Source organism: Heterodontus francisci, chromosome 8 (assembly GCF_036365525.1).
Source record: "Heterodontus francisci isolate sHetFra1 chromosome 8, sHetFra1.hap1, whole genome shotgun sequence".
Classification (NCBI taxonomy): Eukaryota; Metazoa; Chordata; class Chondrichthyes; order Heterodontiformes; family Heterodontidae; genus Heterodontus; species Heterodontus francisci.
The window spans coordinates 80065265-80077671 of record NC_090378.1 but is presented as its reverse complement, the minus strand read 5'-3'; the positions used below and the strand labels follow the sequence as shown (position 1 = coordinate 80077671).

At 43.3% G+C, this 12407-nt stretch overlaps 2 protein-coding genes across 13 annotated transcripts in view; one reads left to right on the top strand and one right to left on the bottom strand.

Moving 5' to 3' along the window:
* The window catches only part of LOC137372938 (podocin-like), a 122278-nt gene extending 112417 nt beyond the window's left edge, over positions 1-9861 (top strand). The window contains exon 8 of one of the 4 annotated variants that reach the window (XM_068037461.1): positions 8407-9861. In XM_068037461.1, coding sequence (XP_067893562.1) covers positions 8407-8516 — 110 coding nt within the window. In that variant the 3' untranslated portion in view covers positions 8517-9861. Of the gene's footprint in view, positions 1-499; positions 1004-8406 lie in introns of those variants that run through there. The other 3 variants (XM_068037471.1, XM_068037463.1, XM_068037468.1) reach the window with 3 other exon arrangements.
* Positions 1-12407, bottom strand: part of axdnd1 (axonemal dynein light chain domain containing 1) — a 344655-nt gene that overhangs the window by 65852 nt on the left and 266396 nt on the right. For all 9 annotated transcript variants that reach the window (XM_068037450.1, XM_068037454.1, XM_068037449.1 and 6 more), the window contains 2 exons: positions 10063-10167; positions 6501-6533 (listed from right to left, as the gene is read on the bottom strand). In XM_068037450.1, coding sequence (XP_067893551.1) covers positions 6501-6533; positions 10063-10167 — 138 coding nt within the window. The remainder of the gene's footprint in view (positions 1-6500; positions 6534-10062; positions 10168-12407) is intronic.

Here is a 12407-nt window from a genome sequence, read left to right as displayed (position 1 = left end):
TCTCTCATTTGTCTGTGGGTCAATTCCAGATGCTAGCACCCAAATTTCTGTTATGACCAGATGAGAAAGAGGTCCAGGGGTTCCCTTTCAACCTTCGCCTGGTCTTACTGTAACAGGATTTTGTTTGTAAACACACTGTGTTTTGAGCTCCCCCTTGGTGAATCCTTGTTCACCGCTTTCCAATTATAAGGCAAAGAAATGAGCACAAACAGGCTTTCTTAGGTTTAAAGAAGAAAAGTGAAATTTATTAAAACTTAAACTTAAACTCTAATTCGGTTAACGCCGATGGATACATGCCGCGCCCATGCTAGCACGCACATGCGATACGCACATGCAAATAGAGATGAAAAAGAGAAGAAAAATAAAGGTGAGAGGTTTGAGGCAATCTCTGAAGAGGGGTTTTTGGTACTGTGCTTTGAGCTCGCTGTAGTCCTTGCTTGTAGGTAGATCCTGCTTTTCGTTGGGGCCCAGTAATCTTCTTAAACCTTGTTCACTGTAGGTGACTTTTCTCTCTTGGGGTTCCTGTGTCTTCAATGGGTCTTCAGTTCCATGAGAAAGAGATGAGAGCAGGCAGGAGAGGCTGTGGCACACCAGCCACTAGAGGTCTTTTCCGTCCAGGAGCAAACAGCTTTCAGAGTTCCAATTCTCTGCGGTAAGACTAAACTGGTCTGATCACGTCTGTTTGTGTATTCGGCCATCTTAGCAGTCAACCTGGAATGCCATCTCCTCCACCTTCAACGTCTGGTAATCAAAAGTTCATTGTGGATTGAATGTATCAGGAAATGGTCTTTTGTCCCTTTTAAGCACTGTCTGTAAATATGAAAATGTGCAAATGTCTTTCCAGTCTGGTGTTTTATTTTTTATAAACAAGTTCTTTCTTTACTCCAGTAACAGTTTAATCAATGTTCACATGGTGAAATTAATATGTCTCATTCTTGGTAGATGGGGGCCTGCATGACACTACTTGCAAAGTACTATTTAGTTAATGGGAATTTCTTTTAGTTTAGTTGTTGTAATAAAGGTCTTAAAACGTGAAATCTTGTGTAATTCTTTAAACTGGTCTCGGGGTTCATATTTCGTATTTTTAACATTAACAGTCTCACTGAGGTCTAACACAATAAACACTGGAAATCAACCACAAACTAATCCAATCACTCACTCATTTTATCAAACTGCTATTGACTTCCCCATATAACATAGCATATAGAAATTACATAATTATGATTAACAAATGCTAACCCTGCCCATAAATCAGCAAAAACAAAAAGCAAGAGAACTGAAAATCTGAAACAAAAATAGAAAATGCAGGCAACAATCAACAGGTTGGTCAGCATCTGTGGAAAGAGCAGACAAATTAAATTTTCAGGTGTAGACCTTCCAACAGAACTGGAAAAAATTGAATGACATTGAAAAAGGTACAGAAGAAAGGGAAGGGGCTGGGCGGTGTGGAAAACAGATCTACGAGAGAGGAAACAGCATGTCCTGTAAAATACTTAAACAAAAAACAAGAAACAGTTAAGTGATAATAAGAAGAGACAAATAGAAAGAATAATAATAAAATAAATTAAAGGCATTTAAGGGACACACAGAGCATAGTGGGGGTAAGGTAAGTTTGAAATGGAAACAGGAAAAGCTGGCAATGTAGAACAGAATCCAGCAGCCTGGTGTCAGAAGAAAAGGAAGGCTAAAAGCAAGAGTGAAGACAACCCCCAGCACGGTGACCAAACCGAGGGTCACCATCCAAGCGCTAGCGTGTCACTGGACTAGTAACCCAGAGAACCAGGGTATTGCTCTGGGGACATGGGTTCGAATCCCACCACAGCAGAATGTGGAATTTGAATTCAATCAATTAAATTGAATTCAATTAATTAATCTGGAATTCAAAAGCTAGTCTAATGATGGCCATGAAATCATTGTTGATTGTTGTAAAAACTCATCTAGTTCACTAATATCCTTTAGGGAAGGAAATCTGCTGTCCTGACCTGGTCTGGCCTACATGTGACTCCAGACCCACAGCAATGTGGTTGACTCTTACATGCCCTCTGAAATGGTCCAGCAAGCCACTCAGTTGTATCTAACCGCTACAAAGTCAATAAAAAATAATGAAACTGGACAGACCACCTGGCATCGACCTAGGCATCGGAAACGACAATGGCAAACCCAGCCCTGTTGACCCTGCAAAGTCCTCCTTACTAACCTCTCCCAACGTTGGGAAAGCTGTCCCACAGACTAGTCAAGCAACAGCCTGACATAGTCATACTCAAGGAATCATACCTGACAGACAATGTACCAGACACTGCCATCACCATATCCGGGTATGTCCTGTCCCAACGGCAGGAGACACCCAGCAGAGGTGGCAGCACAGTGGCATACAGGCGGGAGGGAGTGGCCCTGGGAGTCCTCAACATCGACTCCAGACCCCATGAAGTCTCATGACATCAGGTCAAGCATAGGCAAGGAAACCTCCTGCTGATTACCACTTACTGCCCTCCCTCAGCTGATGAGTCAGTACTCCTCCATGTTGAACACCATTTGGAGAAAGCACTGAGGGTACCAAGGCTGCAGAATGTACTCCGGGTGCGAGACTTCAATGTCCATCACCAAGAATGGCTCGGTAGCATCACTACTGACCGAGCAGGCCGAGTCCTAAAGGACATAGCTGCTAGACTGAGTATGTGACAGGTGGTGAGAGAACCAACAAGAGGCAGAAACATACTTGACCTCGTCCTCATCAATCTGCCTGCCGCAGATGCATCTGTCCATGACAGTACTGGTAGGAGTGACCACAGCACTGTCCTTGTGGAGACGAAGTCCCGACTTCACGTTGAGGATACCCTCCATCGTGTTGTATGGCACTACCACCGTACTAAATGGGATAGATTTCGAACAGATCTAGCAATGCAAAACTGGACATCCATGAGTCGCTGTGGGCCATCAGCAGCAGCAGAATTGTACTCAACCAGAATCTGTAACCTCATGGCCCGGCATATCCCCCACTCTAACATTACCATCAAGCCAGGAGACCACCCTGGTTCCATGAAGAGTGCAGGAGGGCCTGCCAGGAGCAGCATAAGGCATACCTCAAAATGAGGTGTCAACCTGGTGAAGCTACAACATAGGACTACTTGTGTGCCAAACTGCATAAACAGCATGCGATAGACAGAGCTATGCGATCCCATAACCAATGGATCAGATCTAAGCTCTGCAGTCCTGCCACATCTAGCCATGAATGGTGGTGGGCAATTAAACAACTAACTGGAGGAGGTGGCTCCACAAATACCCCCATCCTCGATGATGGGGGAGCCCAGCACATCAGTGCGAAAAAAGCATTTTCAACAATCTTCAGCCAGAAGTGCTGAGCTAATGATCCTTTATGATCTTATATAATGTAACGCACATAAAACAGAAGATGTCGCCAACAGTGCTATCAAGTGGCACCTGTTTAGCAATAACCTGCTCAGTGAAGCTCAGTTTGGGTTCCACCAGGGCCACTCAGCTCCTGACCTCATTACAGCCTTGGTTCAAACATGGACAAAAGAGCTGAACTCAAGAGATGAGGTGAGAGTGACTGCCCTTGACATCAAGGCAGCATTTGACCGAATATGGCATCAAGGAGACCTAGAAAAACTGAAGTCAATGGGAATCAGGGGGAAAACTCTCCATTAGTTGGAGTCATACCTAGCGCAAAGGAAGATGGTTATGGTTATTGGAGGTCAATTATTTGAGCTCCAGGACATCACTGCAGGAGTTCCTCAGGGTAGTGTCCTAGGCCCAACCATCTTCAGCTGCTTCATCAATGGCCTTCCTTCAATCATAAGGTCAGATGTGGGTTTGTTCGCTGATGGTTGCACAATGTCCAGCACCATTCGCGACTCCTCAGATACTGAAGCAGTCCGTGCAGAAATGCAGCAAGACCTGGACAATAACCAGGCTCGGGCTGATAAGTGGCAAGTAACATTCGTGCCACACAAGTGCCAGGCAATGACCATCTCCAATAAGAGAGAATCTAACTATCTCCCCTTGACATTCAATGGCATTACCATCACTGAATCCCCCACTATCAACATCCTCGGGGCTACCATTGATCAGAAATGGAACTGGAGTAGCCATATAAATACCATGGCTACAAGAGCAGGTCAGAGGCTGGGATTCCTGCAGCGAGTAACTCACCTCCTGACTCCCAAAGCCTGTCCACCATCTACAAGGCACAAGTCAGGAATGTGATGGAATACACTCCACTTGCCTGGATGGGTGCAGCTCCAACAACACTCAAAATGCTCGACACCGTCCAGGACAAAGCAGCCCCCTTGATTGGCACCCCATCCACAAACATGCACTCCCTCCACCACCGACACACAGTGGCAGCAGTGTGTACCATCTACAAGATGCACTGCAGCAACGCACCAAGGCTCCTCAGACAGCACCTTCCAAACCCGCGACCTCGACCAACTAAAAGGACAAGAGCTACAAAGGCATGGGAACAACACCACCTGCAAGTTCCCCTCCAAGTCACACACCATCCTGACTTGGAACTATATCGCCATTCCTTCACTGTCACTGGGTCAAAATCCTGGAACTTCCTTCCTGAAGCACTGTGGGTATACCTACACCACATGGACTGCAGTGGTTCAAGAAGCCACCTTCTCAAGGGCAATTAGGGATGGGCAATAAATGCTGGCCTAGCCAGGAATGCCCACATCCCATGAATGAATAAAAAAAATGTTTTTCTCCACCCCAAATTGCTGACTCACCCATGCCAAATTGCCAGCATGCCCTACTGAAAAGAAGGTTTAGATTTGACATCATTCAAGTCAATAATTAGGGGCAAAATTCTTAATAGAATGATAAGGTTCTATTCCTCGAGCTTACATTGAGCTGCATTGAAAAAATGTAGAAGGCCAGACAGATAGATCAGAGTGGAGTGGGACAGGGAACTTAAGTGAGAAGAGGCTTGGGGTTGCACCTACAGAGAGAATGGAAATATTTGGCAAAGTAGATACCTAATTTGCATTTGGTCATCCCGGCGTAAAGAAGACCACACGTGACCAATGGATACAGTATGCTCATTTGCCTGGGGTGAGGAGGAGGTGAATGAACACTTAAATGGGAAGGTGACAGACGAAGGAAGTAGGCAATCAGAATGGTGGAAGAGTGAGCCATGGTATAATAGAAGGAACAGTTTCTTTCAGAGGGGAAGATATATGTTCGGTGGTGGGATCATGCTGGAGATGATCTCGTGAAGATGCAGTTTGGTGGGGTGGACAATAAGCACAAGAAGGACCAGAAGGATAACAGCAGAAGCACAGGAAATGGGACATATCCAGCTGAGGGTGCTGTTTACCATGGTGGTGGTATTGTGTGACCTGATGAAGTATGGCTTGCTATCAAACATTCCCTGCTTTATGCAGAATCAGTCCCATAGGTTAATTAACTGATAATATATGGTTTGGAAAAACAAATTTACCTTCATCTTAAGCACATCTTGTAAAGTTAGGTAAATACTATGACTAATGTTTTACTTGTGATGCCCTGTATATGAACATACGGATTAGGAGCAACAGTAGGCCACTCGACCCCTCGAGCCTACTCCGCCATTCAATAAATTCATGACTGAACTAATTACTCCACATTTCCACCTACCCTCGATAACCTTCCACCCTCTTGCTTATCAAGAATGTATCTACCTCCGCCTTAAAAATATTCAAAGACTCTGCTTCCAGTGCCTTTTGAGGAAGAGAATTCCAAAGACTCACGACCCTCTGAGAGAAAATTCCTCCTCATCGCTGTCTTAAATGGGCAATCCCTTATTTTTAAACAGTGACCCCTAGTTCGAGATTCCCCTACAAGGGGAAACATCCTTTCCACATCCAGCCTGTCAAGACCCCTCAGGATCTTATAAGTTTCAGTCAAGTCACTTCTTACTCTTCAGTATTGGTAAGATGCTTACTGTTGTCAGTAGAACAGGAAGCTTTAAAATTCTGAAGTTAGAACAATAGCCTGCTGTACAATTTTATTTATTAAAAATAATCTTCCTTACAACAGAAACTATACTTCAGAAGTTTTTCCTTCCTTTCTTTCTAATGCAGCCAGACTGGAAAACAAAGCTGCAGCATGCTGCGACATGGCAACCCATAAAGCCATCAAAGAAGCTAGCAGATGAGCTTACTCAGTTTTAGTTGTCTCACTGGATTGATGAATATTTCTGTTTTAGTTTTATTCTAATGTGAAGGGAAAATGAAAAGTGCAGTTATTCTCTGTTCATTTAAGTTTTAGAATGTATGAATGGTTGATCATTTCCTCAACCTTTCAACTAAACCATAATAATACAATCCTAAAGAAAGCACTTGTGTGATATTATCACACCAGACAGAGACGTAACAGTAGTAACAATTATTGGATGTGGAATATACATGACCTCAATCATGGCATGCCTGTCCACTCCCTCTACTATAGGTCATTGTCATAAAATTTATTAAGAATTAAGACACATACAAACTTACTGCAGTCTCAGTGACCTCGGTGGTCATCAATCTCTGTAATATATGAAGAGAGGAAGGAGGAGTAAGAATAACACAGGAATCTCATTAGTTGATACAGTATAAAAATCAACAGCATTTCAGAAAAAAACAAATAATCATTGACATTCCTCATCGTGTCTCAATTCAACCTGGCAGCAGGATATGAAGGAATTTTCTCAGCACAGCAAGTTTCCTGCAACCTGATTCAAAATAATCGTGCTTATACAGCAAGTGGAAAAAAAAGAATGCAGAGCAACTGGGCACATTACAACTGCAATGGCTATCTCCTTTGTAGTAGCTCGATGAGATCCCTGAAAGGATCTCCAATACCTCATATATATGGCAAGTTTGCCACGCATGGTGCCATTTCAATTTCAGTCTGACTTAAGAACATAAGAAATGGAGCAGGAGAAGGCCATACTGCCCCTCAAATCTGTTCTGCTATTCAATAATATCATGGCTGAACTTCTACATCAACTCTACTTTCCTGCCCAATCCCTTTTAGTCTTAAATATACTCTTACTAAGCATCCAGAACCTTCTGCGGTAGAGAACTCAAAAAATTCACAACCCTCTCAGTGAAGAAATTTTTCCTCATCTCAATCCTAAAAGGCTGACTCTTATCCTAAGATTATGACTGTTAGTTCTAGACTGTCCTGCAAGGGGAAATAACCTCTCAGCATCTACTCTGTCAAGACCTCTAAGAATTTTATACGTTTCAATGAAATCACCTCTCATTCGTCTAAACTCCAGATAATATAGGACAAACAAAGCCAGAGCTCCCTGGATGATGAAAAAGATGCAGGCAGGACACCAACTTTGTGCTGCCTCCTAATTAACATTATTGCCACATGCAACCAGGGCTAAAAATGCTGTTGAGTGGATGCATGCTTCAGCAGGGGGCCAAAATTGTGAAAGGCTAGCACCACTTAAAGCTAGCTTACACTACTTAAAGCCAGCCTGCACCTCTTAAAGTTGAGGGGCATTGACGCTGGAGCAGGTGCTGGAAGTCATGTGGAACTCATTCTGAGGTGCAAAAAGACATAATAGTGGCACAACATAGGACAGCGCAGTCTCCAAGATTTTCAGATGCTGCACTGAAGGCCTTGGTTGAAGAGGTGCAAATGACGAGCCCTATGCTTTATTCCCAGTGGTCTAGGAGGCCCTCCAGTCAGGCCCTGAAGGCAGTGAGACCAAATAGCCCTGGCAGTCAATGTCAGAGGTCAAGCCCTGAGGGCCTGGATGCAGTGCTGCACTCAGTTCAATGACCTCACACAAGTGGTCAAGATTAACGAATGCATCTTCAAATGCCATACCCCACCAAGTGCCCCACTGCATCACAGCTCCACCACTCATCCATCAACAATCTCTATCAATCAGGAGTCATACCCAACATTCATAGCTTCACCTCATCCACAGACACTTAGCACTGCTGCAAACCTCAAAGCTTGCAACTCTGCTTGCTATTCAACCATGGCATCCACCACCCACATCACCCAGATCGTACCACACTCACTGACACACTTCCCCCTCTCTCACAGGACAAGGTGATGCACAAGTGGAGGTAGCAGGTGCTAACCGGCAGGGCACAGGCATAGCTGCATGTCCTTACACACATTGAGGAAAGGGTAGTGAATAGCATTTTCAAACGCATTGCTGTCACCATGGCCAGTGATGTGGCTGAAACGACAGAGGACAATGGTATCCTCATACTTAATCCTCCTTCTCAAATCCCACCTCATACTTAATCCTCCTTTTCACATCCCAGTTCTTCCTTACCCCACAATCTTTTCTGATTTACAAATTGCAGATGGCATAAGCACGGAACTCTTACTTCCTCCCCCACCTCCCCTCACCACAACCCTAACCTTCTGCCTTTCTCCTTTCAGAACTGTCACCTGGCCATGTAGTGGTGGAACAGCAACAGGCGGAAGAGCAAAAAGACAGCGATGATGAAGAAACACCGTCACTCAATCTCAGTCACTGCCTCAGATACTGACACTGAGCATAATTTAGAGGTTTAGAGCATACCACAACCAAGAATATGAGCTGGCAGCATGAAGTTTGCATGTTGCCTGCAGCACTTCAATCAGACGTCAGGTAATCGTGATGCCCACCCTCACAAACCAGCTGTATTGAAATTTAGCCTAGTTCCTCCCTGACACAATGTGCTTGATTTTACCAAATTGCTACTCTGCTCTGCGGCTTTGATTTTTCTCTCCACATAAATTTACCCTAACCTGAACCTTCTCTCCCCCTTGTTAGTTTAAAGCCTTATTTACTACCCTAACCTTTAATTTGTCAGGACACTGGTCCCAGACCAGTTTAAGTGGAGTCCATCCCAATAGAACAGCTCTCCCTCTTTTCCCAGGACTGGTGCCAGTTCACCCTGAATTGAAACCCTTGCCTTCCACACTACTCTTTCAGCCATGAATGTTTGCCGCTATGCCAATTTGTGTTTGGCTCAGCTAGCCATCCAGAGAATATTATCTTTGATGCTCTGCTTTTTAATTTGTACCTTTGCTCCTCAAACTCCCTCAACATAACCTCATTGTGGTTCTATTTATGTCATTGGGCCTTATATGGACTATGACAACTAGATCCTCCCACTCCAAGTTCTTCCCCAACCACAAGTTCATTCCTTAACGCTAGCACTGGCAGGCAACACAGCCTTTGGGATTTAAAAATAGGAGCAAAAAACTTGCCCACATGATTTTGAAGGTTCAACACAAAATTACTTTTGAAAATTTCAGTCTAGTTCCTATTGGGTTAGAGGGCAAAGCAAAAGCAGCCACCAGAATTCACTATCTGTAACTTCAATACCAGAAGATCCTAAGTTTGAGTTAGCTGATCTCACCTGGGCTGGTAATAGAGGTGCTGCAAATGGCATGGCAGAGCTCCTCTTCAGAACCCAATTGGAAAATGGACTATGGGACCTTAGGCTGTGCTGACTGCATAGCTTTATCTACTGTTGAAATTACAATAACGCCAATCAGAAAATCTTCACTGGGGGCAACTAACACTTGCTAAGCCATACTTCAATATAAGTTATCAACATCAAAACAGAAGGGGAGAAAATCGTAGGGGGAAAGAGCTGAAAAAAAAGCCCTGGTTTCAGTCTGATCATCACCAAGTGATTCCCACTGGAAAGTGTGCACATGGACATCAGCGATTACAAGATGAAGCGCAGTGACTGCATCTCTCCACTTCCTTACTAAAACTTGCCGGCACTCCTAGGTAAAGTTTACAAAACTGTACTACTGGACCCAGGAGGTTTAACAATATAACTCCACAGGTTTATTGGCAAAGCCTAAAATTTAGGGGAATCTCTTGGCACGCCTGTCACTTATCTGTACACCATGTCAAAATAAGCAGAATAGCATGCCTCTGACAGTGCAATACTGTTCCTGAGCAAATGATTGCTAATTTTGCACTATTACTATTCTCTTAAAATAAATTAAGAGCTAACAAGTGGTTCATGATGTATCTTTTCTACTAACACAGGCATTCATCCTTAAGAAAAAGCACATGTTACTTGACTTTACCTGGAAAGATGAAATGGTTGTAGGCCCATCAACACTTTGTGATTCTTCTGGTAGTAGCACTGATAGTTCAGAGTCAGTCATCCCAAGTATGTTGGTGGCCGAGCCCTGCAATGTGAAGGAGAAATGAGGAGAAATAACAACATAGCAATTTCATTACACAGTCTCATTAAAAAAAATGTATGGAGTAAGGTACAACACAAAAACAGTAACAGGTAGCATTTCTCACAGACATGCATTGTATACAAATTTAAACTTGAAAGCCAATGCATGAAGGAAAGAATTTTCCTTGTACAGAAACTGTTAAATAAGTAACTATATTTTCCTCCATTTTCTGGTTTTAATGAAAAAGAAGACATGAATGCACATCCACCACTTTGTACAAGTGAGCAAACAAAGAAAAATACACCTATATTCTACAGTGAAACTACATTGCTGTACTGAGAAAGTGCTGCATTGATGGATGTGTTGTCTTTCAGGTGAGATGTCAAATGAGAGAATAGCAAAGTCAGTTATGGAGCAAATTTGTTTCAAATTGGGGTGAACAACAATATTGTGTAAATAGTTAAACTCACCTCTTAAATTTTTATACATTTTTATATTTTGCATAGCATAAATTCAACTTTAATTGTTTAAGTTATAATGGCAGGAGAGCAGCAACCCATGATGGGCGATCTTTCTGGATGTGGAAGCTCCAGGGTGTAAACACTGGTAGGAAGAGTCTCTTGCCTATTCATTCAAGATTCAAGATACTGAGCTTAGTAACAGTGTGAAACATATATGGAAAGCAGATGGATTTCTTGCAACATACATTCCAAAAGATGGCTATCCATTGGCAGTCAATTATGTTGCTTTTCCAACCAGGAAGGAAGCTCAGTATAGTATTTGATTGAAAAGAGCAAATTAGAACAAGATACAAAAAAAGCCTTGCCCAAATTAAATGGAATAAAAAATGGCAAACAGAACTATAAATCAGCAGTGGGGAACTATTAAAATAGTGGTTGAAGTGGTAGAATGCTTCAAAGGGAATAATAGATTAGATCAATTTTGAAACTAAAAACAGCAGCATGTAGCACTCATTACTAAAAGGGAGGCCAGAAAGGCTGAGAGGGACTATGAGAGTAAGTTAACAAAAATATAAATGATAGTAAGAAGGCTTCCTATAGGTAAATTAATAAGGTGATTAAGTAAAGATTGAGTAGAGCTGTCAGGAGATAAAAGAGGCAAAGCTTGTACTTTACATCAATATTCAAAGAGAAGGTGGTTTAGATCCACCAAAGGTTGGTGTAGAACAGCTAGTGGGAGCTATTATTCAGAGAGAGCAGGCACTATAGAAGTTATTCAAATTTAAGATAGACACATCATTGTCTGATGCATGCCATCATGATTGATGCACAATCTGGAATTAAAAGCTAGTCTAATGGTGACCATGAAACTATTGTTGATTGTCGTAAAGAAACCCATCTAGTTCACTAATGTCTTTTAGGGAAGTAAATCTGCTGTCCTTACCTGGTCTGGCCTACATGTGACTCCAAACCTACAGCAACGTGGTTAACTCTTAAATGCCCTCTATAATGGCCTAGCAAGCCACTCAGTTATAATAAACCGCTACAAAGTGGAAGAAAAGGAATGAAACTGGACAGACCACCCGGCATCGAACTAGGCACTGGAAGTGATAACAGCAAACCCAGCCCTGTCGAGCCTGCAAAGTCCTCCTTATTAACATCTGGGGGCTTGTGTCAAAATTGGGAGAGTTGTCCCACAGACTAGTCAAGCAACAGCCTGACATAGTCATACTCACGGAATCATACCTTACAGACAATGTCACTGACACCACCTTCACCACCCCGGTATGTCCTGTCCCACCAGCAAGACTGACGCACCAGAGATGGCGGCACAGTGGTATACAGTCAGAGGGATTTGCCCTGAGAGTCCTCAGCATTGACTCCGAACCCAATGAAGCCTCATGGCATCAGCTCAAACATGAGCAAGGAATCCTCTTGATGATTACCACCGACTGCTGCCCCTTGGCAGATGAATCAGTGCTTCTCCATGTTGAACACCAAATGGAAGAAGTACTGAGGGTGGCAAGGGCACAGAATGTACTCTGGGTGGGGGACTTCAATGTCCATCACCAAGACTGGCTAGGTAGCATCACTACTGACCGAGCTGGCTGAGTCCTAAACGACATAGCTGCTACACTGCAGCAGGTGGTGTGGGAAACAAGAGGGAAAAACTTACTTGCCCTCGTCCTCACCAATCTACCCGCCGCAGATGCATCTGTCCATGACAATATTGGTAGGAGTGACAACTGCACAGTCCTTGTGGAGAAAAAGTCCTATCTTCAC